We start from the raw sequence: 27,162 nt of genomic DNA, 5'->3' as shown, positions 1-27,162 counted from the left end.
GCATTGCTGTTCTGTGGTGTAGGACAGCAGCTGCAGTTCCAATTCAACCCCTAACCTGGGAACTTCATATGCCACTGCTGCGGCCCTTAAATTTAAAAAATGAAGGACCCCTGTAAAGGGATATTCCTTCAAAATAAAACAAAACAAAACAAATCCAATTGCAGTGGCTTGGGTTGCTGTTGAGGCGTGGGTTCCATCCCTGGCTCAGGAGAGTAGGTTAAGGATCTAGCATTACAATGCAGGTTGCAGCTGTGACTCAGATTCAATCCCTGGCCCAGGAACTTCCATATGCTGCAAGTGTGGCAAAAAAAATAAAATAAAATAAAATAAAGAAAAGAAAAAGAAAAAAACAAAAAAACTCACTCTGAGGTAGATGATATTATAATGCTCATTTTACAGGTGCAGCGATTGAGGCACAGAGAGGTTAAGTAGCTTGCCCAAGGTCACACAGCCAGGAAGTGGTGGGGCTGGGATTCAAATGCAGGTGCTATTGTGATCTGACTGCACTGTGATCAGGAGGGGGCACAGTAGGCGGGCACATTCTTAGCGCCTGGTGTGTTGACTTTGGAGAAACATCTGTCTTCTCCACCAGCCTGGGAGCCTCTAAGTGAGTAAAGATTTGATCTTTTACCTCCTCACCCTCCATGCTTATACATAGTAAGTGCTTATTACATGTTGGTGGAATGACTTAATTGATAGAGGTATGATTTTATTGAGCCTCTTTCTATGTTCAAGCACTAAGCCCTTTACGTTTAATGAGAGTAGAGTTGTTCCCATTTTACAGAGGGGGAAAACTGAGACTGAATATTTGTGATACGGTCAGCTAAGAGATGGAGCCAGGATTTACACCCAGATCTTACTCCAGTGAACGAGTGGGAATGGGATGTGGATGATGGACACACTGTTATCCGAGAGGGAAGCCTGGAGGCTGGGATGGAGAGAACCTGGCTGACCTTGGTAGGCTTGGCAGCAAGCCTCCTGGGAGCAGAGCTGTGGTGACCAAGAAGAGCAGCAAATGCAGGTGGGTGGGAGCACCCCCCCCAGCCCCTCGCCTGCTGCTTTACTTACCCAGAAACCCACCAGAACATGGCCTTGGAGGGGAAGGAGGCTCCTGCCTTTGGACATGGATTCTGCAAAGACAAAGTTGTGGGAAGGGGAAGGACTTGGTCTCATCATCCATCGCCAGCACGCAGCAAGAAGAACCAAGGGCAGGAAGACAGGATGAACTGAGGATGAGCATAAAACTGAAAGTGTCCACTGAGATGCCCTACCTACTTATCTACTGTAGATACTAAAGAGCTTGGTGCTTCCTGGCAGGCAAGGCAAAAAGGGGTTCGGCCACAGAACTGAAAGGGTCTACGAGGTAAGAACTAAGAGTTGCTCAGGACAACTTTATTGATACTGAGACCAAGAAATTCTGCAAGCAAGGATCATGCATGACACAGGCTATAACGTCCTCAACAATATTCCTCAGTGAAGGTGAAGAGGGACTGTCTTGAGATTTTTACCAGTAACTCCAGGCAGACTGCACAGATTTATACTCTTCACCAATAGGAAAGGAGAGTGCCCATTTCACCTCACCTTTGCCATCACAGCTTGTTATCAATTTTTAATTTTTTTTCTGCCACATTTTAAAAACTTTATTTTATGGCCACACCAGTGGCATATGGAATTCTAGGGCAGGGAACTGAATCTGAGCCACAGCTGTGACCTATGCTTCAGCTATAGCAGTGCTAGATCCTTTAACACACTGTTCCAGGAAAAGAATCAAACCTGCACCTCTGCAGGGACCCAAGCCGCTGCGGTCAGATCTACTGTGGCCACAGCAGGAACTCCTCTGGCACTTTCATAGGGAAAAAAGTCCTATTTGAATTTCAACTTAGTTATTCAAGTCATGAGCATCTTTTTAGATGATTTCAGAGCAACTGTTTCTCAGAGACTTCTTTCCTGATTTCACAGACTTATTCAGTGTTACCTGCTGTAAACTCTCATGGACCATGACTTCTCCTGTGGAGCACTTCTGTTGGGCAAGTCACTTTAATCTTGAATCTTTATGACCCATCCCGCTGTAATTTTCCATGCATTTGTATAATCGTGTGATTAATGTCTGGCTCCCTACTTGGTTATTAGAGGTATGAGGACAGAAATATTGCCTGTTCACCATAGATCCTCTGTACCCAGCTTGGGCATGGAGCAAGTTGGCAAACTACAGCCCCCAGGCCAAATCCGGCCCACTGCCTGTTGCTGCAAATAAAGCTTTATTAGAACATAGCCATGCTCCTTTGTTGACATATTGTCTGTGTCTGCTCTTTACACAGGCAGACTTGAGTAGTGCTATACGGAGACCAAGTGGCCCACAAAGCTTAAAATGTTCTCTGTCTTGGACAGAAAGAGTTGGCCAACCCATGGTACAGAGTAGACATGTCATACGCCTTCGGCTGAATGAAGAAGATGAAAGACTGGGGTTCTAGTTTCACTCCCTTCCCCCACCTGGGGGAATGAGGACCAGAAGAGGATCAGGCAAGGCACTGAGTTGGAGACGTGGTGACTTACAGACTGCGGGGGCTCTTTAGGGAAGAAGGGCGGTTGATCGGCCAGGCAAGACAGTGCAAACTGTGCCCCAACCAGAGACAAGCACAGGTAGGTTGACAGGTGGCGGAAGGGGTCACCCTGAAAGTCCTGCGGGAGAGAAAGCAGAAATCCCACTGAGTCTGGGCTCATGAGGGGTGGAGGCTGGGCGGGGGTGGGGGGGGGAGTGACAGGAAGGGGGGCAGTGGTGGAGGCTGAGCGCGGTTCTGATGCTGGGAGCAGTGCCCAGGAAGGGGGGCTGGAGCCGCCAGGTGTGAAAGTCAAGGCCCCCAGCTTTCCTGATTTAGGAACACCTGGCTTAAGCATATGCTGTCCATACACAGGGCAGGCAGGTGTTTGCCCTCAAGCCAGGTGATAACTGGCCTTGGCCACCGAGACATGAGTTAATGGGACACTTTGCCTTTCTCCTTGTGCTATAAAGGAGTCCCCACCCCACTCTCCCATCTCACTCCCTTGGGGTCAGTGTTCTCTGGTTTAAGGGAGCTGGTTTCACAGAGCATTTACTCCACCTTGGGTACATGCTGAGGCTTTTTGAAAAAAAAAAACAATTTTTCTTCTAAATGCCGGAGTAGTTCTACGACTTGATTTTGGGGGTAGGGTGGGGGTGTTTTGCTTGCTTTATTTTTGATGGGACTACAGTTCATCATCAACATTTACCTGCATTTTTTTTTCTGGCTACCGTGTGCAGCAACCTGATTTGGGATCTCAGTTCCCAGACCAGGGATTGAACCCTGGCTTCAGTGACGAAAGTGCCAACCCCAACCACTAGACCACCAGGGAATGCCCCAGTGTCTTCACACACTGCCCTTTTCTTTCTTTCTTTTTTTTTTTTAATGTCTTTTTAGGGCCACACCTGCTGCATGTGGAAGTTCCCAGGCCAGGGGTCAAATCCAGGTTGCAGCTGCTGCCTGCACCACAGCCACAGCAACTCAGGATCCGAGCCAGGTTTGCAACCTACACCACAGCTCATGGCAGTGCCAGATCCTTAACCCATTGGGCCGGGGATCTAACCTGAGTCCTCATGGATACTAGTCGGGTTCTTACCACAATGGGAACTCCTACACACACTGTCTTATCAAGTCCCTCTCCACTCTGCCCTCACTGGGGTTTACTTGCTTCCGTTACTCTTTGGGAAACCAAGGCTCAAAGAAGAGAGTACTTTGCTCAAGGCCACACAGATGATCTGCTCCAGATCAGGCGCTTCTGTGCCATGCCAAGATGGCTTTCACATCCCCTGCCCCTTCTTGCCAGAGCACCCTTATTTTCCCCCACGCTCAGGTATATGGTTTATGCAGAACTGACTCCACCTCAGGGGGTGGGCAGGTGATGGAGGCCTGACCAGTGAATACGTTCTAGTCCCCCATCGGCTACTGTGATTGGGTTAGGACAGGACACAGGACCCACGCTGGGCCAATGAGAATTGGAGCCATTGGGAGATCTTCAACTGGGTTTGCTACACTGGTGCAACATAAGTCTGGAGCAACGGGGGCTCTTTCTGCCACCTTACTGGAGAACAATGCTGACAAGGCGGAGCCAAGACACAGAGAGAAATGGAGATCCGGTGGTGTTACCTGAGTGCCTGGGCCAGCTATGCCCAGCAGGTGCCACATACATGAGCTCACAGATTCCTTTGGACTTTTTTCCCTTAAGCTAGCGGGAGTTGAGGTTTTGTGGCTTAAAACAAGAGCCCTAGTTTCAAATCCCAGTTTCCCTTCTGAATTTTTATACTTTTCTGGTTTTGGTTTGGGTTCTGGAGGGCAGATAGTAGACAGGTGGATATTCCAAATACATTATTCCCCAGAGCATTGTTTCTATATTTGTTTGACATATTTCTCTTTGTAGATCATGCCTCCCAACACAGAAATGCTGCATTCCAGGCAGGGAAGCACACATGGGTGAGGGCGCAACATGAGTGTGTAAATACAGATGCAGGGGAGCACGGGCGAGGGTGAGAACAGGTGAGAGGGAGGAGAAAGGTGCATGTGCTTGGAGTAAGAGTGAGCTCAGGTGTGTGTTAGAGGAGGTCATCCAGAGGTCATAAGAGTGACCTGCACCAGAAACTACTTCAAGGAGGTAGCTTTGGAGTTCCCATTGTGGCGCAGTGGAATCGAATATGATTGGTATCCATGAGGATGCGTGGCCTTGCTCAGTGGGTCGGGGATCCAGCATTGCTGTGAGCAGTGGCGTAGGTCACAGATGCGACTCAGATCCCATGTTGCTGTGGCTGTGGTGTAGGCTGGCAGCTGTAGCTCCGATTTGACCCCTAGCCTGGGTACTTCCATATGCTGTGGGTGCGGCCCTAAAAAAGGGGGGGGAATGCAGGCTTGAAAGAGCAATGTGCTGAGAAGACCATCTGGACAATACATGTGACTGAACCCCATTAAAGCCTCTCTGTAAATTGTTGAGATGCTGGCGGGCGGGTGCCGAGATCTCATCTTGCAGAGCCCAAGACAAGCCTCGCGTTCCCTTGCTTGTTAACGTTGTCACCCATCACTCTGCAGTGGCTGCCTCCTTTTTGGGTCTCTGTTGTAAGGGGCCTGTTTCGAATGTTCCTGGAAACTCCTGAGGTTTTGAACTGACAGTGTGTCAGTGCCCAGGCAGTGTGTGGGAGGGGTGTGTGACTGTGTGTGAGTGTGGGCATTTGTGGGAACTTGAAGCCATAGCCACACCTGGGTGGCAGCAAGTGTGAGTGGATGTGTGCAGGGAAAGGTGTGTGTGTGTGTGTGTGTGTGTGTGTGTGTGTGTGATGTTTTGGAGTCTGTGGTTGTGTGGTGCATGAAAGGGGGGCATATAACCCTGTGCAAGTAAAGTGTGTGATGTGAGTGTGCAAGACAATGGGATTTGTTTTTTATGGCCAGACCCATGGCATATAGAAGTTCTCAGCCAGGGATGAAGCCTATGCTGCAGCTGAGACAATGCTGGATCCTTGAACCCACTGCTCCAGGCCAGGGGTAGAACCCCCCAGCAGCCCGAGGTGCTGCAGTCAGACTCTTTTTTTTTTGGTCTTTTTTTAGGGCCACACTCATGGTGTATGAAGGTTCCCAGGCTAGGGGTCGAATTGAAGCTGCAGCTGCTGGCCTCCACCACAGCCACAGCAACGCGGGATCCGAGCCGCGTCTGTAACCTACACCACAGCTCACGGCAACACTGGATCCTTAACCCACTGAGCGAGGCCAGGGATCGAGCCTGTGATACCATTTGGGTTCATTACCACTGAGCCACAATGGGAACTCCTGCAGTCAGCTTCTTAACCCATTGTGTGCCACAGCGGGAACTCTGACAATGGGCATTTGTATTGATAAAAAAAGGTATGGGATGATGGGTCCTTCTCCATAAGCGAGTGCACTGGGGTGTCACTTTGAGTGACTGTGGTGCATGGGTCTTTGCGTAGAGCATAAGCTGTTGGTGGAAAGAGAGGAGGGAGGAGGCCACCCAAGGCTGAAACTGCCATGTTGGTTCCCAGGTGGCCCAGGCCCCCACTTACCCCCTGCGAGGCCTGCTGGGCGGCGCTGATGGCTGGGAAGAGAAAGCAGAGCAGCCAGTACCCAAAGAGCACCCCTGACGCCTGGACCCCCTTCTTCCTCTCAAAGTGGATCAGGAACACGGCGAAGCTCTGGGTGAGAGAATCAGGATGGGCCTCTTCAGGTGGGAGGTGGCCAGGGGCAGGGGGTGGGGGAGGAGAAGGGAGGGACCCCATCCCAGGGATCCCCACTCCCACCCCCACCCCCTGCCCCACACCCTCCACCAGGGCAGGAAAAGCCGCAGCCAGGAACAATCAACAGGTCTGGGTGTGTCACTTACCATCGTGGTGAGCCACACGGTGGGGTATATGAGGAACTCCAGGGCCTGGGCCATTCCCCGATGGATTCTCCAAAGAGTCACAGACACGCTCGACGTGCACAGGACTATGAGGGCAAACCCAAGCACCTGGGGAAACAGGCTTGGGTAAGACTGGTGGAGGAAAGAAAGATGGTGGCCAACTGGACAGTGACCCCATGTCCAAAAGGACAGTGGCTCTGGAAGGGGCACTGTAAGGTACCAACGTTATCACTAAACTGTGCCAGTATGATGCAGATCAATCTCGACATTTAACTGTCACATAAATAATGCACCACAAGGGCCAGCGCCAAGTCAGTGGTTTCCAAAACAACAATGGTGCTCCCATGAGGCACAGGAGGATGCTTTAGGGATGAAGGAACAGCATGGAATGAAATGTACTCTCCGGGTGAAAAAATGATAACCTCTTTAAGTCTCTTTCAGTCTTTACTAGTCAATCAAGGAAGGGGAGTTCCCATCATGGCTCAGCAGCAAGGAACCTGATGAGTATCCATGAGGATGCAGGTTTGATCTCTGGCCTTGCTCAGTGGGTTAAGGATGCATCATTGCTGTGAGCTGTGGTGTAGGTCGCAGATTCTGGCTCGGATTCTGCATTGTTATGGCTGTGGTGTAGGCCAGCGGCTACAGCTCTGATTGGACCCCTAGCTTGGGAACTTTCATATGCCCAGGGTGCAGCCCTAAAAAGACATGAAAGAAAGAAAGAAAGAAGGAAGGAAGGACTCCCTGTTGGGACTGGAATGTCCCCAGGCCTTTCCCAAGATGCACCGGTCTCTCTTTTGAATGAGAGGAATCAAGAAAGTAAGAGTGTGCACACACAGACCTGGCACATTGGAGAAACTATAGAACAAACACACTTGGGAAGTTCCTGTTGCAGTGTAGTGGAAACGAATCCCACTAGTAACCATGAGGTTGCAGGTTCGACCCTGCCCTCGCTCAGGGGGTTAAGGATCCAGTGTTGCCATGAGCTGTGGTGTAGGGCACAGATGTGGCTCAGATCCTGGGTTGCTGTGTCTGTGGTGTAGGCTGGCAGCTACAGCTCCAATTTGACCCCTAGTCTGGGAACCTCCATATGCCGCAGGTGTGGCCCTAAAAAGCAAAACAAAAACAAAAACAAAAAAACCCAACATGCTTGGGTTAATCTCAAGCAGTGGTCAAACTACCCCCCCCCAGGTTGAGTGTAACTTGCTGTTTTCATATCACCTCTGAACAAAGCATGGTTTTGACATTTTTTCAATTGTTGAACAAAACTTTCAAGAGTCTACTATGTCATGACACTGAAAAGTCTATAAAATGCAAATTTCAGTCACTATAAATAAACTTTAATTGATACAAAGTCATGTCCATTTCTTTGCTGTTGTCTGTGGTTTGCCTTCCTGCTGCAAAAGCAGGATTGCTTGGTGAGGACAGAGACCACATGACCACAAAGCCTCAGTCATGTATCTGGCCCTTTAAGGAGACTGTGCTGACCCTGGATAGGTGGCTGGCAACAGGTCGAAAAATGAATGAGGGTGGCCTGGGAATGAATGAGCCTTGGAGGCTGTTCTTGCCGAAGTTTGGAGAAGGGCAGGATGAGCAGAAAGGCTCACACTTGTAATGCCAGTGTTTTTCTTTTCTTTCTTTCTTTCTTTTTTGGTTGCCCCCAAGGCATAAGGAAGTTCCCAGGCCAGGGATCCAATCCAAGCTGGAGCTGCGACCCTAGGCTGCAGCTGTGACAACACCAGATCCTTAATCCTCTGCACCAGGCAGGGGATTGAACCCCTACCTCTAAAGAGACAAGCCAGATCGTTAACCCACTGCACCACAGTGGGAACTTCTGCCAGTGTTTTTCAAACACTGTAAAATAAATAGATAACAATTTTGAGAACTGTTCTTTAGTAGTGCCAGCGGGGAAACACAAAAATCAATGCATAACTGTTAAACATTGAAAAGGTTCAACCTAGCTTGGCTCTAAAACCACCTTATATATCCCAGGAGTAGACATGGCACATTTTGGGGGATGCCAAGCCATGGTGGTCATAACCTGGATGTGTGGGTGTCGTCTGGAGGGGTGTATGTGGATGTAAGGTTTTCATTACTACCAGACCTGTGAGAATCTATTCTATTGCCTTTACCTCTGTAGTCTCTGGGGTCTCCTTCTGTTTGATTAACAGGTTCCCTTCTTGTCCCCACCCGATGTGCCCCTTGATAGAAGGAGTGTCCAGTTTGAGGTCTCTGCCTGCTCCCCCCACGCCCCTCCCATAGTCTGGTGACAGGCTCCCAGGGGCAGCGGCTACCATTTTGGCCTTGAAGAGGGCAGACATCTGGAGGTAGCCCTTGTCATGACGGTGGATGTAGAGGAGGTGGATGGGGCCGAGGACCCAGAGGTACATGGGGGGCACCCAGACCCCTGCCGTTTTCAGGAAGCACAGGCTCAGCAGGTGGGCAGCGGCAGGCGCAGGCTCCGTCTGGTTCCAGACCTGGGGGAACACCACGGCGACCCTTAGGCTGGTGTAACACAGAGGTCCCAAACTCACCTGCCCAGGGGAACAGGCAACTCTCTGGATCATTCCCATGCCAATGGCCTGAGCACTCTCTAGGGTACTTCGTGTTCTCAACTCCTGTAACTCCAACACCTGTCTTATGAGGTAGATGCAATTAACCCTACTAATTTTGCAGATGAGGAAGCTGAGGCCCAGAGAGGTTGAGTAACTTGGCTGATGTCACCCAGCTGGACAGTGGTGGCGATGGGATTTGAACCGAGGCAGCTGGGTCCTTGATGAGTGTTGGGCATAGACTTATAATACCCTAGATGGTAGGTGTTACCATCCCCATTTCATAGACCAGGAAACTGAGGCACAAGGAGGGGCCCAGCCTCCTTAAGGCCCACACAAATAGGAAGTGGCAGAGCTGACCCCATGCTGGCCTGTTTGACCAGGGAGCTTGTTCTACTGTGGGGTCTGGATCTGTAACTCCTATCTCAGACTTTTTGCTGGCTTTCTCTTATCCAAGAAGTCTGAATGTGACATTTACAGGACAGGGCTGCTTTAATTCTCTCCCTGCTGTTATCGCTGCCACCCTCCCGCTAGAGTCCTTTGATGAGAGACAGGAACCCGAGCGGTTGGGGGAGGTGAGGGGAGGGTCCTGTAGCTCTGAGGTCTGGAGGCCCCTTTAACGGGCTGGGCTCCTCTCAGGACCAGCTTGGTGAAGGGGGTCGCCCTCCCCTGCCTTTGGCCTGGCAGGTTTCCTCCCTGCCGGGCAGCCAGGAATTTGGGGGGTCTCTCTCCTCCCCTGTATCGTAGCGGGAGAGAACTGCCCAAGAGATCTCTGAGCCGGAAAAGGAGAGGAGGGCGGGCTGGGAGGGGACTCTCACCGGGCCCGCGCAGGGCTCGGCGGGCGCGGCCATCGGGAGCCGTCCGTCTGTCTGTCCGTCCGTCAGGCTGTCGGTGGGTCCCCGGACAGCTTCCTTGGCCTCACTCCGGCTGGGGGAAGGGGCGGGGATTGGAGCTCCGGGATTGCAAGGCCCCGGGGCAAGGTCCGGCGCGCGGCAGGGGGTGGGGCGCGAAGAGGTGAACCAAGGCTCGTGGTTGGAGGGGCGCTCGGGGAGGACCCAGCAGGCAGAGGGAGGGGACCCCCCCCCCCGAGCCCCAGAAAATACAGTGACATACCTGAATAATCCCCCTTCCCCCTGCAAGAAATGTCATCCCAAACTTCCCGAATACCGTGGACCAGCAATTCCAGGAATTTATTCTGATAAATGAACCCAACAGGTGCGCACATGCTCAGGGTCCCACAGCTGGTGTGGAAGATGGGGCGGTGGGGGGGGGGGACGACCAGGCTAAGGTTAGAGCTGCAGTCTCTTCACCTGCGGGATGGACATTGTCTGGCTCTAGGGTGGTGGGAAGATTTTAAAAAGATTACTAATAAAGCACTAACACAGTGAGTGCCAGGCACACAGATGTTGCCTATTATTAATTAGTATGATTATTTCACACCAGGTTACCAAGCAGTGGTCCAAAGGGCCATTGCAGAAATATATTAATGTGGAAAGACGATTTCTAAATGCTAAGTGAAAAAAAAAAAGAGATTATGATACAACAGAGTCTATGGAATTTTTGCAGAGAAAAGTCTGTGCTTAAGTTGGGAAAAGGGGGGAAGAAAGTCAAGTCATTTACCTTCTTCTTCTGGGTCTTAAAGCAAGGTGTGTCCCCAGCCATGAGTTTTGTTTGTTTGTTTGTTTTGGTTTTTTTGGAAATGACTCTATGTAACATATATGCATAGATAAAGAGAAGGAAATCTCCTAAAGCAGTCATCATGGGAATCCTCGTTTTCTTTTCTTTCCCCTTTCCTTCCCTTTTCTTTCCTTCTGCAACGAGCATGGAGCATGTATTCATTTCAAGATAAGAATGAAAGAGCTTTTTTCAGACAGACGAGCACAGGTGCTCAGCTGGCGTGAAGAATGCAAACCTGCTGTGCTCTCCAGGCTGCCCGGTTGATGTCTCTGGGCTCTAACAGAGTGGACTCCCCGGCTTGTTTACCCTTTTCTTTCTGAGTTGTCCCAACCCTGGTCTGCTTTCAGCTGTCCTCCTACTTGGATCTTCTGGAAGAGCAGGGACACAAAATGTCCAAGGATTTGTCTTGAAGCTGAGTGTGGCAGGTCTGCTGTTTACATTCCGATAGCGTCCGCTTCTTTGAGGTGGTTTTGGTGGCGGCTGATGGAAATTATGGGGAGGCTTGAGCCCCCTCTTCCTACAACCCTCACTCCAATCAGCACTGCCATGGTCCTGATGTTTATTCCTTTGTAAACATCAGGAGCTTGAGGAGCTCCTGTTGTGGCTCAGCAGAAACGAATCTGACTAGCATCCACGAGGATGCAGATTTGATCCCTGGCCTTGCTCAGTGGGTTAAGGGTCTGTGGTTTAGGTCACAGGCTCGGCTCAGATCCCGCGTTCCTGTGACTGTGGCGTAGGCTGGCAGCTACAGCTCTGATTTGACCCCTAGCCTGGGAACCTCCATATGCCATGCATAGGGCCGTAAAAAGACAAAAAAAAAAAAAAAAAAAAAAAAAAAAAAAAAAAAAAAGACAAACTTGAGGGGAATGGCGAAAGTTTGAGGGGGAATGGTCAGGAAGGCAGGAAGAACACAGAGGAAATCAGGTGAGCCAGGAACAGAACTCAGGCATCCTAAAGCCTACTGTCCAGCTCTCTGAATAGTACATGGCTGCGTGCAGAGCCCTAGGCAAGTTTCTTTCCCTCTCTCGGCCTCATTTGCCCATTCCGTAAGATAAGACGATTCCATATGCCAACATTTTCTAATTGATGGCTTTCAACTCCCTGATGACTTGCTAAGACAAACCAGGGATTTATGTTAGATAAAGGGGATCTGTATTAATTGTAATTATAAGTAATGAACCTCAAAAAATAGAACAATTATTACTATTTTTTTTATGGCCACACCTGTGGCATATAGAAGTTCCCAGCTAGGGGTCGAATTGAAGCCACAGCTGAGGTCTATACCACAGCCACAGCAACGTCAGATCCAAGCAGCATCTGTGACCTACAGTGCAATGCTGGATCCCCAACCCACTGAGCAAGGCCAAGGATCAGACCTGCACCCTCGTGGACACTATGTCGGGTTCCCGACCCGCTGAGCCACAACAGGAACTCCTAAAACAATTATTTAAAGGCTTCTCTTTATGATTGAACAGTTGAGTCTCACTGTGTTTGGAGTGAGAATACAGAGTGAGAAACAGAAAGCAGATGTGCTCATGGTTGAGATTCTCAGTAGATGTTTCATGCCATGTAGCCGCTGTGAAGGTTTTGACCATTGTGTAGTTTAAAATCATTGTGATTCACTGTTGTATGTTGCTTAACTCTTGGCCACAATGGCAAATTCCAGTGAGAAATCTTCTCTCTTACCTCATCCTTTAGAAACAAAGTATAAGAACTATCAAAATAAAACATTTTCTTTTTTTTAAGGAGTTGAAATGGAAGAATTTCAAATTTCAAAGGTCAGGAGAGCATTTTTTTTTTGATCTTTTGATGTGGTGACTTACGGTTTAATTCATCTACATTATGGTATACATTCAGTCTTGGGACAAAAAAACAACATGCTGATTTTTGAACTTATTTTCAGACAAGTCGTGTATCAGCTAATTCAGAGTAATTCAAATTGCATGCACCCCCCCCGGGGGGGGCCCTCAAAATTTGTATCTATACAAATGTTACTAGAACTGAGATTAAATAAAATTTAAGTACCTTTTAAAATAGTATGCTGAACTTAAATGATCTTTGTTTTTCTTAAAAAAAAAACCCATCCTAGTCGGTCATTTATCATGGAAAAATGTACCAATTTACACAAATTCCTAAAAGGGGTTTGAGATGATACATCGCTTGGAAATTTATGGGCCAAAAGGATTTAGGAAACTTGTTGGATACTTTGGTTAACAGTCTCTTATTCTTTCTAGTTTCAGTGCTACTGAATTCCAAAGTAGGATTCAACTTTGTACTTTATGCCTGCACACACACCTTGCGATTGCACCTGCCAGACAACGCGCGGAGTCCTCCAGCCTTCAGAGGGCACAAATGATCGCCTTTTGTTGCGGAGCATGCGCTGTAGTTCTCTTTCCTGGGGGCGTGGGCGTGGGATCGGATTGCGCACGCGCGGCGGTGGCGGGGCGGGTACTGGGCTGTCAGGAGTCCGCGGAGGAGGAAGCGGTGGGCAGCGTGCGTTGTAAGGGGCGGGACCGCGAGGCCTGCGGTGGATCTGCCGGGCTATGGGGGGTTGCCGGGGCGTGCGGCCGCCTGGGCCGGTGGTGGTGGCCGCCACCGTGATGGTGCTGCTGAGCTGCGTGGGGCCGGCGCGCGGCTCCGAGGACATCGTGGTGGGCTGCGGGGGCTTCGTCAAGTCGGACGTGGAAATCAACTACTCGCTCATCGAGGTGAGCGCCCGCGCCGTGGCCCGGAGCTCGCTGTGTGACCCGGGGCCAATCGCTTAACCTCTCTGAGCTGCGGTGGCCTCGCCTCTGAGGCCAGGCGGTTGCTACCAGCCCCCCATTCTGAGTTCTTTCTTTAGATGCGCCTCTTTCCAAGGTTCTTCACTATCTTCTCTCCTTTCGCGCTAAAGTGGAGGTTCTTATCTTGAGATCCGCTCCAGAGTGGGGGCGGGGGCGAAGCCCTGAAGGTCTGTGCGCGTGGGTTTGAGGGACATTTTTGATGAAGATGATGGTGGTTCATAACTTGTATCAGGTCACGCAAAACTAAAGCAGCCTCGAAATCAAGACCCTAGATTCTCAACACCCGAACTCCAGATCCCCAGAATCCAGGCCCCAGATCTCTTAAAATCCAGTCTCAGCAAGACCCAGATCTCCTCGGAGCCCAGACTCCAGATCCCCTAGAACCTATACCCCAGACCCTTAACCCCCCTGAACCCAGACTCCCTGAGATTCGGATTTCCTGAAACCTATATTCCAGAGCCTAGAGTCTTATCCCCACAACACAGTCCTGCCAAAGTTCCAACCCCCTGGGAAGCTTTTAAAGCGCATGGATTCCCATCCCAGAGATCATGACCCAGTAGGTCTCTATCTGCATCTCTGGGCTGAGAAACTGTGTTTTTAATCTCTTTAGTTTCCCCCGTGGGATCTGTTTTCCTCTGAAAATGGAGAGTTGTCAGCTGCCCTCATTTCCTTACTGAGCAGTTATGGAAATCACACTAGAGATTTGTGTCAAAGTCTATTTATTAGGTTGAAAAGCTCCATGATTATTAGCCCAGTGGAATTAGAACCCAGAAAGCTTTGTGAAGAGGAAGGGAATAGATGGAGGCAGATGAGAAGGGACCTGAAGGAGGGCTGGCTTCTGTTTCAGGAGGGGCCTGAACCTGGGGCAGAAGAAGGGAATTTGAGAAAGAAAAAAGGAAGAGGCCAGGAGATGCCCAAGAGAAGGGAGTGGGGTTTAAGACCGAAGAGGCCCGCTCTCTGAAAGCACATTGAGCTGCCCCGGTGCTGTGGGGAAGGGTCGGACCAGTGTGTTCTACCAAGCAGGTGACTGAGGGCCGGGGGAGGGGTAGGAAGTAGATCCCACACCCCTCTAGCTCTTTGACTTGGCCTTGCCCCCAGTCCCATTTTTTGTTCCTATACCATGGTGTTGGGAGAGAGGCAGCAGAATCTAGCATCATATATTTCCCAAAGAAGTTAGTCAGTCATCACCTTCAAGCCCTTTTATCTGTGGCTTCTCCACTGTTTTTGGTCTTAAGAAGTCAGGTGTTTAATGAGTCTACCCACTGGCAGTGGCAGGGCTCCCGGATGCCCATTGCCATGTCCTGGATTGTGGGCATAGGGTATTTCAGAAGCTGCCTAGAAAGGTTTTGCAACTTGTAGTTTCCTGGGGCACAGGAGGAAAGTGAAGGCAGCTGGGGTACTCCCAGCCCAAACACTAGTAGTGACCTTGAGAGCAGAAGGCAGGTTTTGTGACCTAGTAGGAAATGTGTTCCTTGAGCCCTAGGGCTGCCTGTCCAGATGGTCTGGAACACTCATAATTCTTTTTCTTTTTTTTTAGGGCTCCACCCGTGGCATATGGAAGTTCCCAGGCTAGGGGTCAAATCGGAGCTGTGGCTGCCAGCCTACACCACAGCCACAGCAACTCAGGATCTGAGCCGCATCTTTGACCTACATCATAGCTCACGGCAACACCAGATCCTTAACCCATGAATGAGCCAGGGATCCAACCCACGTCCTCCAGGATACTCGTTGGATTTGTTACCTCTGAGCCACAATGGGAACTCCCACTCATTCGTTCTTAATTTCTGATTATGAACTCAGGCTGTGCACAGATGTGATATATGTTGCCATCCTGGGTCCTGAGCTGTGCGTTATGAGAGCAGTGCATATTAGGTATTTCTTGATTGTATTTTCTGTGGTGTAGTGACGCTTGATTTTTTTTCTTCTCCAGCTTGCTTCCCTTCTGGGTGTTTTTCCTTCACGTTTGTTTAGTCAGTAACTGAGTGAGCCCCTGCCTGTGCATATGCCCGGTTGGGGTATAGCATGTCGGTGAAGAGAGCAGACAGAAATCCCTAAAAAAGAAAACTATATTCATTGCTGATACTTTAATAGTCAGGAGATTTCACATTAAAAACCGCCTCTCTGGTTTCTTCGGCAAACCAGCTGATCTTTGGGGTTGCAAGACTTGGTTTGGCTAAAGTAGCAATCTATCTAAAATTGCTACTCAAGAAAAATGCATGCTGACGTACTTCCCTGGCCCTTCTGACCAGGGCGATCTTCAATCTCTGCTTTAAGTGCATGTACCTGAATATCTCTAAGGCTTGTGAGTGAATATTTATTCACTGCCTGTCTAAATAAGACACTGGCCCAGGCACCTGGAGCCATGGTCACTGCCTACAGGGAGCCTGCAATCTACGCGTAATTTCCCTCCGTTTTTTTTTCTAAGTGTGGGCATTGTGAATTTGCTGCTTTATACATTTTCTTAGCTGGTGTGACCTGATTCTGTGATTTCTCTGTTATAGTTATAGATTATTAACATGAAAAGTTTCCAGGGAGTTCCCTGGTAGCCTAGTGGTTAAGGATCTGATGTTGTCACTGCAGTGGCTCAGGTTGCTCCTGTGGCACAAGTTCAGTCCCTGGCCTGGGAACTTCCTTCTACTGTGGGTATTGCCCAAAAAAAAGTTACTCCAAGTATTGGGACTCTTTGGGAGTTAATACAGATCCCTGGCCTTCACCCCGGACCTTGTTTAGAAACAGAAATGGGACTTGGGATTGGTATTTTTAACAGGCCCCTTACTAAGAGCAAAATCTGAAAATTTAAGACTCAGAAACAACATAGAGACAGCCACTAAAATAAACTGAAAAGCATTGAAAAATATGACTTTGGACCCGTTGTGGCACAGCAGAAATGAACCCGACTAGTGTCCATGAGGATACAGGTTCGATCCTGGCCTCGCCAGTGGGTTAAGGATCTGGTTGCTGTGAGCTGTGGTGTAGGTCACAGATGCAGCTTGGATCTCCTGTTGCTGTGGCTGTGGTGTAGGCTGGCAGCTGTAGTTCCGATTCGACCCCTAGCCTAGAACTTCCATGTGCCGCGGGTGCAGCCCTAAAAAGCAAAAAAAAATGAAAAAAAAAAAAAAAAGAAAGAAAAAGAAAAGATAAACCTGACTTTTGGGGTAGTTTCTAAACAGAAAATATCAGATCGCATAATTCTGGGGATACCTTGTCTTACTTCCCTCCGTCGGTAAGGCTCAGTGTTAACAGCTCCGTTTGCTAGGTCCTCAGCAGAGGCATTTTGACTGGAGGCCTTCAGGTGCCTTGTGTGTGCTCATGCCCAACGGTGACATCATGACTTCTCTTTCCTTCCTTTCTAGATAAAGCTGTACACCAAGCATGGGACTTTGAAATACCAGACAGACTGTGCCCCTAACAATGGTTACTTTATGATCCCCTTGTATGATAAGGTAAGTGCAGGGAGGGCTTTAGTCTTTTATGATGGGAGCTGGTCTCTGTGACCTGCCGGGCTGTGTTGACTGCTCACGTGTGTGCGCTTCCCCACGTGAGCAGGTTCCCCTCTCTTCTGTCGATTGTAAGTGGAAGATGGCCGTTCTGGCCACATTCTAGGGGAGGCAGCATATGAACTGGTTTGATCTAATACAGGGAGTCTCAATGTCTTCAAGAGACCGTTTTGGTTGTTACAATGGGGAGGCAGGGAGAGGGCTCCGGTGAGCAGAGGCCAGGAAGGGAACTACACATCCTGTCATGCTGCACGGGACAGGCCAGTGGCAGCAGTGCCGAGGCTGAGAACAGATTTAACAGAACCATTGACTTGCAAGCAGCTTAAATATTGGTAAAAAGAATGATAAAAGGAGTTCCTATTGTGGCTTCGTGGGTTAAGAATTCTACATAGAGTCCGTGAGCATGCAGGTTCAATCCCTGGCCTTGCTCAGGGGGTTAAGGATCTGGCATTACTGCACACTGAAGCTCAGGTCACAGATGCAGCTCGGATCCAGCATTGCTGTAGCTGTGGCGTATAGTCTGGCAGCTGCAGCTCCAATTCATCCCCTAGCCTGGGAACTTCCATGTGCTGCAGCTGTAAGAAGAAAAAAATTAAAATTTAAAACATTTAAAAAGAAAAGAGGAGTTCCCGTTGTGGCGCAGTGGTTAACGAATCCGACTAGGAACCATGAGGTTGCGGGTTCAGTCCCTGCCCTTGCACAGTGGGTTAACGATCCGGCGTTGCTGTGAGCTGTGGTGTAGGTTGCAGACGAGGCTCGGATCCCGCGTTGCTGTGGCTCTGGCGTAGGCCAGTGGCTACAGCTCCGATTCGACCCCTAGCCTGGGAACCTCCATATGCCGCGGGAGCGGCCCAAAGAAATAGCAAAAAAGACCAAAAAAAAAATAAATAAATAAATAAATAAAATAAGATAAAAAGAAAAGAATGATATGAGTAATATGTGAATGTATAAGCTTTGTGGGGGGAAAAAAATCAAAGTTTTTAGAAGTGTATGAAGAATTTTATCTTTTATCCCCCACACCTCCTTCCCTATGCAGCGATAACCTTTGATAAAAGTTTCAGTGTATTCCGGCAGATGGCTTTCTCTATATTTAGGGCTGTACAGATATCCATGAACATACATGCATGTACACACATACAATACACGTACACACACAAATACATGTGCACGTAGATGGGCATCCGTATCTGTGCTCCCACCTCCCATTCTCCTCACATTTCAACATTTTATTTGGAAATGTAGACTCCCAAGAAGTTGCCAAAGTAGTTAATACATGACATAGTTTTGCTTTTGATTTAAAAAATTCAAGGGGGTTCCCATCGTTGTGCAGCAGAAACGACTCTGACTCGCAGCCACGAGGAGCGGGTTTGATCCCTGACCTCTCTCAGTGGGTTAAGGATCTGGTGTTGCCGTGAGCTGTGGTGTAGGTCGAAGATGCAGCTCCGATCCCGAGTTGCTATGGCTGTGGTGGAGGCCGGCAGCTGTACATCTGATTCGACCCCTAGCCTGAGAACCTCCGTATGCTGTGGGTGTGGCCCAAAAAAGCAAAAACAAATGAACAAATAAAACAAAAACAAAACCAAAAAAACAAATGGACCGAAACACTAGGCATTGTCTGCACTGTGATTTTTTTTTTTTCCCTACAGTGGTGTCTTGGCACACTCTCAAAATGTGTGGACCTTCTGATTTCCTTTTAGTGGCTGCACACATGTCAGAGGCAGGCCCAACTAATTTATTCCCAATTTCTCTATGGACACAAAGGCTTTTCCCAGTTTTTAAAATTATTATTACTAAGAACACAGCAGTAACTATGCTTGAACTTACATCTTTCCATCTCACCTCTTTATGTACAAAACATAAGATGGATTTCTAGAGGTAGACTGATTGGTATTGGTATTGAAATCTGTTTTTTTTTTTTTTAACTATTAAAACATTCTCAGGGAGCACTTTGTTCAAGGGTATATGAGTAAAATATATTTTTAGGAAATGACAGTAGTTCCTGAAGATACATGCTGACCCTGGCAACCATAGGCATATGAGGGGTTAACAGGAGACTGGATTAATTGATTGATGGAGAGCAAAAGACAGTGAGTGGCCGAATAGCGTGTCTTTGTATCTCTCTGATGGGTGAAACGGGAGCTCTGAAGGTGAGCTCGCCACACCTGGAGGGAATCAAGAGCCCATTACATTTTCTTAAAGCACAAAGTTTATGCTTGGAATTCCATTTCAGGTGTGAATAGTCTAGGTTACATGAGAGCCCTAAACTAGATTAAACTAGTTGAAGTGTCCTCAGTTCTTAATCCTTGACATAGATTTTTTTTTTTTTCCCCTTGTAGGGAGATTTCATTCTGAAGATTGAGCCTCCCCTAGGGTGGAGTTTTGGTAAGTTAACAAATAAACGAGGTATGTTCTGTGAAGGATTAGGGTATATGCTGAATATTAATTTAACTCGACAGAGTGCATAGACTGGTAAAATATTAAAGATTTATTTCTAGTGTGGAAGAGGGTTTTTTTTTTTTTTTTTTAAACCCCTTTGTTACTTTAGAGGAGATGGGATTTGCCTTAGACCCACCTTAAGGTTTTCCGCCTTGTTTCTTAAAATAGGCATCTTTTCCTGTACCTCTCAGAAAACTCTCCTCTTTCGGTTTCATTCATTAAGCACCAGCAGAACTTGATGAATACAGAGATCGGGAGCAGGGACTTTGTTCCTGTCCCAGGATGGCTTTTTTTCTTAGCTCTCTGAGTTTTTGTTTCTTTCAGAAAATTTTTTAGTGAATTAATAGCAACATTACACATTGTGAGATTTGACATAAAAATCCAGATCTGCTTCGCTCATTTTTTTTTTTTTTTTTTTTTTTTTTTCCATTGGCCGCACCCGTGGCACATGGAGGTTCCCTGGGCCAGGGATGGAATCCGAGCCTCAGCTTGACCTATGCCACAGCTGCAGCAATGCGGATCCTTAACCCACTGAACGAGGCCAGGGATTGAACTTACATCCTCATGGGTACTAGTTGAATTTGTTACTGCTGAGCCACAACAGAAACACCTCTTCCTAATCTTTTATTTTATTTTATTTTAGGCCCACACCCATGGCATATGGAAGTTCCCAGGCTAGGGGTCGAATCAGAGCTACAGCTGCCAGCCTACACCACAGCCACAGCAACGAGGGATGCGAGCCACATCTTCGACCTACACCACAACTCAGTGCAACACTGAATCCTTACCCACTGAGCGAGGCCAGGGATCGAACCCGCATCCACATGAATCTAGTTGGGTTTTTTAACCACTGAGCCACGCGCCCTTCCTAACCTTTTAAAAGCTCAACTTTATCTCCTATTATGAACTTTTCGGTTTTTTTTTTAAAACTTAAATTAGTTGCTATTATTGAAAAATCAGGACATGGCACATAAAATCCAGATTTCCAGTTTTTCTTGAGCTCGGACAGCACTGGGTCATGGGGCAGCAGTTGGCAGAAGCTGAGTAGCAGTGACCCCTTTTTCCATTTGCCACAGTCCCCACCTGGCCCATGTGCTGACTCCTAACCCACCTGGTTACTATAGATGTTGGAGTTTATGATCCTGGCGTTATGAGGCTGAACTCATGGACTTGGTTAGGAAATGGATATGGAACCAGAATTTTGGGGTTGGGCTTGAGCTCTGTCCCTTACGAGCTCTGTGATTTTTAGGAGATCCTTTAACCTTTCTGTGCCTCAGTTCACCCCTCAATTAGCTGCAGATGTGTTACTACCTACCTCTGAGATCACCGTGAGGATGAAATGCCCTTAGCTCAGTGCCTGGTCTGTGGCGAGTGTTCAGTAGCTGAACTCTTTGGTCCTAACTGAATTTTCCATGGGGGCTCAGGTACAACTTGGCTGCAAGACTGTTGTAAAAGTGTATCTTGGGAATTCCCGTTGCGGCACAGCGGAAGCTAATCAGACTAGTATCCATGAGGATGCAGGTTCGATCCCTGGCCTTGCTCAGTGGGTTAAGGATCCAGCATTTCCATGAGCTGTGGTGTAGGTCACAGATGCAGCTCGAATACTGAGTGGCTGTGGCTGTGGAGTAGGCTGGCAGTGGTAGCTCCAATTTGATATGGGAACTTCCATATGCTATCTTACTCTAAACCCTGTTCCCTCTGGGGAGGGAAGCAGATGTCCAGAAGGTCAGGGTGGGAGGGAGACTTTTCCCTTCATACTTCCTTGGGCCTTCGGATCCGGAGCCGTGTGAGTGGCTCAGAAATGAATCAAATGAGAGTTAACCAGTAAAATGTCTTTTAGCAGGACGCTTTCATCTTAGAACAAGAGCAGCCAGAACTCTGCTTGCTCTAACGTCCTGTACCCGTTCCCTCCCTCTTTCACTGCCCAGAGCCGACCACCGTGGAGCTCTACGTGGATGGTGTCAGCGACATCTGCACGAAGGGTGGGGACATCAACTTCGTGTTCACGGGCTTCTCAGTGAACGGAAAGGTTGGGCATTTGTCATGTCTGCTCTGTGCTATGTACTGAGTCTTCTCTTACCTGTGAAAAAGCAAAACTTTTTAATGTGGGGGCTTGAAGCCCACAGATCAGCTTCAGGAGGGTCTGGAAGCTTGATGGAATTATGTGAAAAGGTAGTGGGTGTTTTGGGCGGTCAGGTTTAGGTTGCGGGTCCCCCCCCCCCCCCGTCCAAGTGTAAATTCCAGCATGGCCTTTTAGAGAGAGGGTCTCGGGAGTTTTCCGTTCCCTGCGTCAGCACCGTGGTTGACACGTGCCTGTTTCCTTGCCTGCCCTTTCTTCACAGGGGTTTTGTTCTGTCCATTTCCCCTGAGAGTGAGGGCCCTTGGTCCTGGCTTTCTTTGTGGGTTTCTTGGGAGAGGTGGGGATCATGGGTATTATTCTTCCTCAGTGGTTTGTAAAATTATCGTGCATCTTGCATTGATGGTGTCTTAGAGTCAGTGAAACAACCTGTCATTTCACTGCTGCTGTTCCCTGTCCTTGTCCCCGAGCCGCCCTAGGAAGGGTATCCGTGATCTCTGCCGTCTCTTCCAAGGACCCTTGACCCCAGGAAGGTTACGGGCCCCATGCGGGGAACAGGTGCAGGATGGATGGTGTGGTTGGGAGGAGAACCTTGCTGCTCAGCGACCGCTCACCTCCTCCTCCTTCTCATGCCAGGTTCTCAGCAAGGGGCAGCCCCTGGGGCCCGCAGGGGTTCAGGTGTCCCTGAGAAGCACAGGCACCGACGCGAAGATCCAGTCCACCGTCACGCAGCCTGGCGGAAAGTGAGTCACGCGTGAGCCACCCTGCCCTGCACCCAGATGCGAGGTGGGGGGAGCTTTGGATTTAGGGAGACATGGGGTCACATCCCGAGTCAGCCCCTTAACTTCAGACAGGTTCCCGCCCCTCTGGGCCTCAAATTCTTCATCTCTAACATGGAGGTCATTTGACCCATGACTTCTAACCTTGATGGGATGATTAAACGTGAGATAAATAAAGCACTGGCTACAGGTCCTGCCACACAGCAGGCCTTCGTTTCATGGCTGGGCCTGGCTCTGGAGCCCAACAGCCTGGGTTTGATTCTCGTTGCCCCATTTGCTAGCTGTCTGCCCCGGGGCAAACTACTTACCATCTCTGTGCCTTGGTTTCCTCGTTTATAAATGATGATAATCATGGAATCTAAGGCTACTGAGAAGATGACACTATAATATTGTTTCAAATTGTCTGGCATCGACTATGTGCTGAATAACTTAGCTCAATACAGATTAGCTCAGTTATGCTTTTTCAAAATTATTTTATCACTGGCATCACAGTCATTTTGCAGTTGGAGCTGATGACTGATTAACCTTGTGGAGTCACATTTAAAGTATTTATTTAATGGATTTATATCGTTGAGTTGTCCATGTTAATAGAGGTGCCGAGATTAATATCACAATAGTTCCAACAGATTATTTTGAAAGGCGGCAAATCACTGCTGACTGCGTCGCTGCAGAAATCTGACCAGACTGCAGAACAGAAGTTCGTAGTGAGTCTGTCAGTATGTATCCAGGTTGTGAATGATGGTCGTTGACATGATTTTCCACTATTGCAAAGTACTGATGGATGCCTTCCCGCCTCCACCCCTGGTCTGCAGAGGAACGTGGAGCTTGCATTTTCCCTAGTCCCTCCGTCGTTTGCTGCAGACCTTGTTAGGAAGAGTGACCTAAACTTTTCCGAATCTCTCTCTGTGCACTAACTCGTAACCCGCAGAGCTGGAATGATGTGCACGGGAAGTAGAGGCTGACTCTTATCTAGAGCAAAACCCAGTGGCAGCGCCCACTCTGTTGCAGCAGCAGTTTCCAAGCCCTGTCCAGTTATGACCGGCAGTGTTTGATGTGATAAAATGCCACCCCCGAAGAAGAAATTGAGAGTTTGAGAGTTCATGTCACAGGAACCGGCCCCCTCCTGCCGGGATCCTGGAGGGAGCGTTTCCCACCTCAGCGCTTCCCACTCTGGTCTCTGTTTGCCCCTCAGCCCTCAGAATTGTCTTCACAGCCTTCTGGTTTCATCATCGTTGTTTTGCGCAAGAGCCCAGATTGGCTTTATTTGTTTCTGATAAGAGATCTTAATAAACTCTTCAGGATAGGAGTCAAGCTCGTCCCCATCTGCCCTCCCCAACCCTTCCCGTCAGCTTTGCCTGTCTCAGCCCGTCGGGTCCGTCCGCTGTTCTTTTTCTTTTCTTTCTTTCTTTTTTTTTTTTAGGGCCACACTCACAGCATGTGGAAGTTCCCAGGCTAGGGGTGGAGTTGGAGCTGCAGCCGCCAACCTGTACCACAGCCACAGAGCAACAGATCGGAGCCTCGTCTGTGACCTCTACCACTGCTCGCAGCAACGCCAGATCTTTAATCCACTGAATGGAGGCCAGGGATCGATCCTGAGTCCTCATGGGTTTGTTACTGCTGAGCTGTGACACGAACTCCTGCATCCGCTGTTCTTTACCTCCCTTCCCACTTCCCCTCCTCGGACATGTCCCTTTTCCTGGCCTGTTCATGCCTCTTCCTCCGTCAGCACAGACTTGAATATTCTGTGACTGTGACCGATCCCTCCCAGACCACAGGGGCTGGTTTTTAGGCCAGAAATCCCTGGGCTCGAGGGAGGCATCAGCCTTCCTTCCTGTCAGCACGTGGAACCCTCTCCTTGCACACAGCCAGCGCCCAATAAGTGCTCTCTGATGAGGATTTGTACAGCAAAGGGTTGAATTGTGCTAAGGGCCAGTGTGTGGTAATTCAGAGATTATCTCCTTGTGCTTCCTGTCCTAAAATTAGAGCTACTCGGGTTGTTCGGAGAAAGTGAAGTGGTATTTTGTATTTCTTAGGTTTGCATTTTTTAAAGTTCTTCCCGGAGATTATGAAATCCTTGCAACTCATCCAACCTGGGCTTTGAAAGAGGTAAGTATTTTTTTTTTTTTTTTCAATTCCGTGCATTAAATGAGTTTATGTTCTTTCCTAGAAGTAGATAGATGGAAAGATAATAACAGTGTTGCTGATGAATCTGAAGGTACTTTTGGGGGGGGGGTTGTGCCCGAGGCATGTGGAAGTTCCTGGGCCAGGGATTGAACCTGCACCACAGCAGCAACCCAGGCCACTGTGGTGACAACCCTGGATCCTTACCCAGCTGTGCCACAGGGGAACTCCAGTTTTTATACAGTGAAACTCCTTCACCAGAGCAGCTGTTGCTTATGTCGGTTTCAGTTTTAGGTGACAATATTGTCTTCCTGCTGTGAACTAGGTCTGTTATTAACGCTAGCTATTTTAAGCTAAATCAACACCAGAAGGACCTGAGGAGATGATTTTCTTGTTCTTTTTTCAGTCTGTAACAACAGTCTATAAATATACTTAACAGTCTAGAAACCCTTGTACATGTGCCCAAGGAGAATGCTTAAGAATGTCTATTTCATTTGTAATTGCGGGGTATTTGTAAACAACCCAAGTAAGTGTCTGTTAAGAGCAGAATGGATTGTGGTTTCATCACACAATAGAATTCTGTACGTCAGCAATAATGAATGAACCAGAGTTATACAGGTCAACGTGACTCTACTTAAAAACATAAAGTCGAAGGAAAAAGGCACGTTGTTGAAGGATAAGGAAATAAGATACCATTTATATAGTGATTGAAAACCCTTATGATAATACCCCTTACAGTACACTTGCCTCTAGAAGAATTACAAAGACATGCATGAGAACAGCAGCCAGCAGATTCATGCTGATACTGAGGTCTGTAGGGGGAGGGAGGACCGGGGGGGGGGGTCTGTAAGGGTCTAGAATTGTGTTTCTTCTCTTTTATTTAGCTGGTTGGCGCCTGTAGAGATGTTCTTTAGTGTAATATATCCTTATATCTTTTTGTTTGACTGAAATAGTTTATACAAAATGATCAAAAAGGGAAGAGATATACTGGGGTTCTGTAATAACTGAAGAAACAAATGGAAATAAGACTTAAAAAGGACATTTTGACCTGTTTTTATATGAGTTTTGAGGGTGTGTCTCATTCTTGCTAGAGCATCAGAATCAGCATTTCAGTTTTCACTCTTTCAGTTTTATGCACTTAAAATTGGTGATACAGTTTTCACCTAGATGTGTCTGTATACTGTTTCTGATCTGGTTTTCAAGATTTTTCTCTTCTGGGGCCATGTTTAAAAATGTTTCATTTGGGAGGAGTTCCCACCGTGGCTCAGTGGTTAACGAGTCCGACTAGGAACCATGAGGTTGCGGGTTCAATCCCTGGCCTTGCTCCGTGGGTTAAGGATCCAGCGTTGCTGTGAGCCGTGGTGTAGGTCACAGGCGCAGCTCGGATCCTGAGTTGCTGTGGCTGTGGCATAGGCCAGCGGCTACAGCTCCGATTAGACCCCTAGCCTAGGAACCTCCATGTGCGGCAGGAAGCAGCCCTAGAAAAGGCAAAAAGACAACAACAACAACAACAAAAGTTTCATTTAGGGTGTTCCCTTGTGTTCTACTGGTTAGGATTGGCACTTTTGACTGCATGGGTCTGTGTTCAGTCCTGGTCTGGGAACTGGGAGCTGCTTCAAACTGTTGCATGCCATGGCCAAAAATGAAAGAAAAAAAAAGTTTCATTTAAAATTCAATAGCTTAGGAGTTCCCATTGTGGCACAGCGGAAATGAATCCAACTAGGAACCATGAGGTTGCAAGTTTGATCCCTGGCCTCACTCAGTGTGTTAGGGATCCAGCGTTGCCGTGATCTGTGGTGTAGGTCACAGATGTGGCTTGGATCCCTTGTTGCTGTGGCTGTGGTGTAGGCAACAGCTGGAGCTCCGATTGGACCCTAGCCTGGGAACTTCCATATGCAATGGGTGCAGCCCTAAGAAAAAGCCAAAAAAAAAAAAAAAAAATCAATAGTTTATACATGATAATCTTTTTTCTTTTTATGGCTTCACCTACAGCATACGGAAGTTTCCATGCTAGGGGTTTTAATTGAAACTGCAGCCATCAGCCTATGCCATAGCCACAGCAACACTAGATCCAAGCCACGTCTGTGGCCTACACCACAGCATGTGGCAACACTGGATCCTTAACCCACTGAGAGAGGCCAGGGATCAAACCTTCATCCCCATGGATACTAGTTGGGTTCTTAACCTCCTGTGCCACGATGGGAACTCCCTTACGCATTGTAAATTGAAAATGTTTTAAGGTTCGTATTGTTTGTTAACTGGATACGTATAGGAATTTGAGTATATTCATGTAAAATTGTGCGTTAAAGTAAAGGAGGCTGTTAAAAGGGTCGTGGTTGTCCTTTGCGGGGGCAGTGACTGGAAATGAACATGAGCGGGGCTTCCGTGTGCTGGTCCTGTTCTGTGTCTGGTGCTGCATGTGTGGTGTGTTTGGAACAGTCACGGCTGGACACCGAGACTGCATTCTTCTCCATATGGATTGTACTTTAACAAAGAGTTTAAAACTAGGTAATACATACCGTGAAACATGGGGAAAAATACAGCATATTCTTTAAAAAAAAAATTGGAGGAGTTCCCTTCGTGGCTCAGCAGCTAATGAACCTGACTAGGATCCATGAGGATGCAGGTTCTATCCCTGGCCTTGCTCAGTGGGTTAAGGGTCTGGTGTTGCCATGAGCTGTGGTGTAGGTCGCAGATATGGCTTGGATCCTGTGTGCTGTGGTATAGACCAGCAGCTGTAGCTCCAATTCAACCCCTAACGTGGGAACTTCCATATGCTGTGGGTGTGGCCCTAAAAAAAAAAAAGGGACAAACGGAAGAGCGTGAAGTGGAAAT

General features: G+C 48.2%; 2 protein-coding genes across 2 annotated transcripts in view; one reads left to right on the top strand and one right to left on the bottom strand.

Annotated features, from left to right (window-relative positions):
- The window catches only part of ABCC6 (ATP binding cassette subfamily C member 6), a 95,772-nt gene extending 85,617 nt beyond the window's left edge, over positions 1 to 10,155 (bottom strand). The window contains 7 exon segments of the mRNA XM_021086559.1: positions 1,069 to 1,130; positions 2,554 to 2,679; positions 6,074 to 6,202; positions 6,391 to 6,516; positions 8,700 to 8,882; positions 9,776 to 9,884; positions 10,071 to 10,155. Coding sequence (XP_020942218.1) covers positions 1,069 to 1,130; positions 2,554 to 2,679; positions 6,074 to 6,202; positions 6,391 to 6,516; positions 8,700 to 8,882; positions 9,776 to 9,808 — 659 coding nt within the window. The 5' untranslated portion in view covers positions 9,809 to 9,884; positions 10,071 to 10,155.
- LOC100626015 (nodal modulator 1) overlaps positions 13,029 to 27,162 on the top strand; it is a 61,035-nt gene continuing 46,901 nt past the window's right edge. The window contains exons 1-6 of the mRNA XM_021086558.1: positions 13,029 to 13,342; positions 16,771 to 16,860; positions 19,251 to 19,296; positions 21,279 to 21,379; positions 22,064 to 22,170; positions 24,240 to 24,312. Coding sequence (XP_020942217.1) covers positions 13,178 to 13,342; positions 16,771 to 16,860; positions 19,251 to 19,296; positions 21,279 to 21,379; positions 22,064 to 22,170; positions 24,240 to 24,312 — 582 coding nt within the window. The 5' untranslated portion in view covers positions 13,029 to 13,177. The remainder of the gene's footprint in view (positions 13,343 to 16,770; positions 16,861 to 19,250; positions 19,297 to 21,278; positions 21,380 to 22,063; positions 22,171 to 24,239; positions 24,313 to 27,162) is intronic.

Source organism: Sus scrofa, chromosome 3 (assembly GCF_000003025.6).
Source record: "Sus scrofa isolate TJ Tabasco breed Duroc chromosome 3, Sscrofa11.1, whole genome shotgun sequence".
Lineage (NCBI taxonomy): Eukaryota > Metazoa > Chordata > Mammalia > Artiodactyla > Suidae > Sus > Sus scrofa.
The sequence above is the reverse complement of the archived record's forward strand: the minus strand, read 5'-3'. Positions and strand labels throughout refer to the sequence as shown.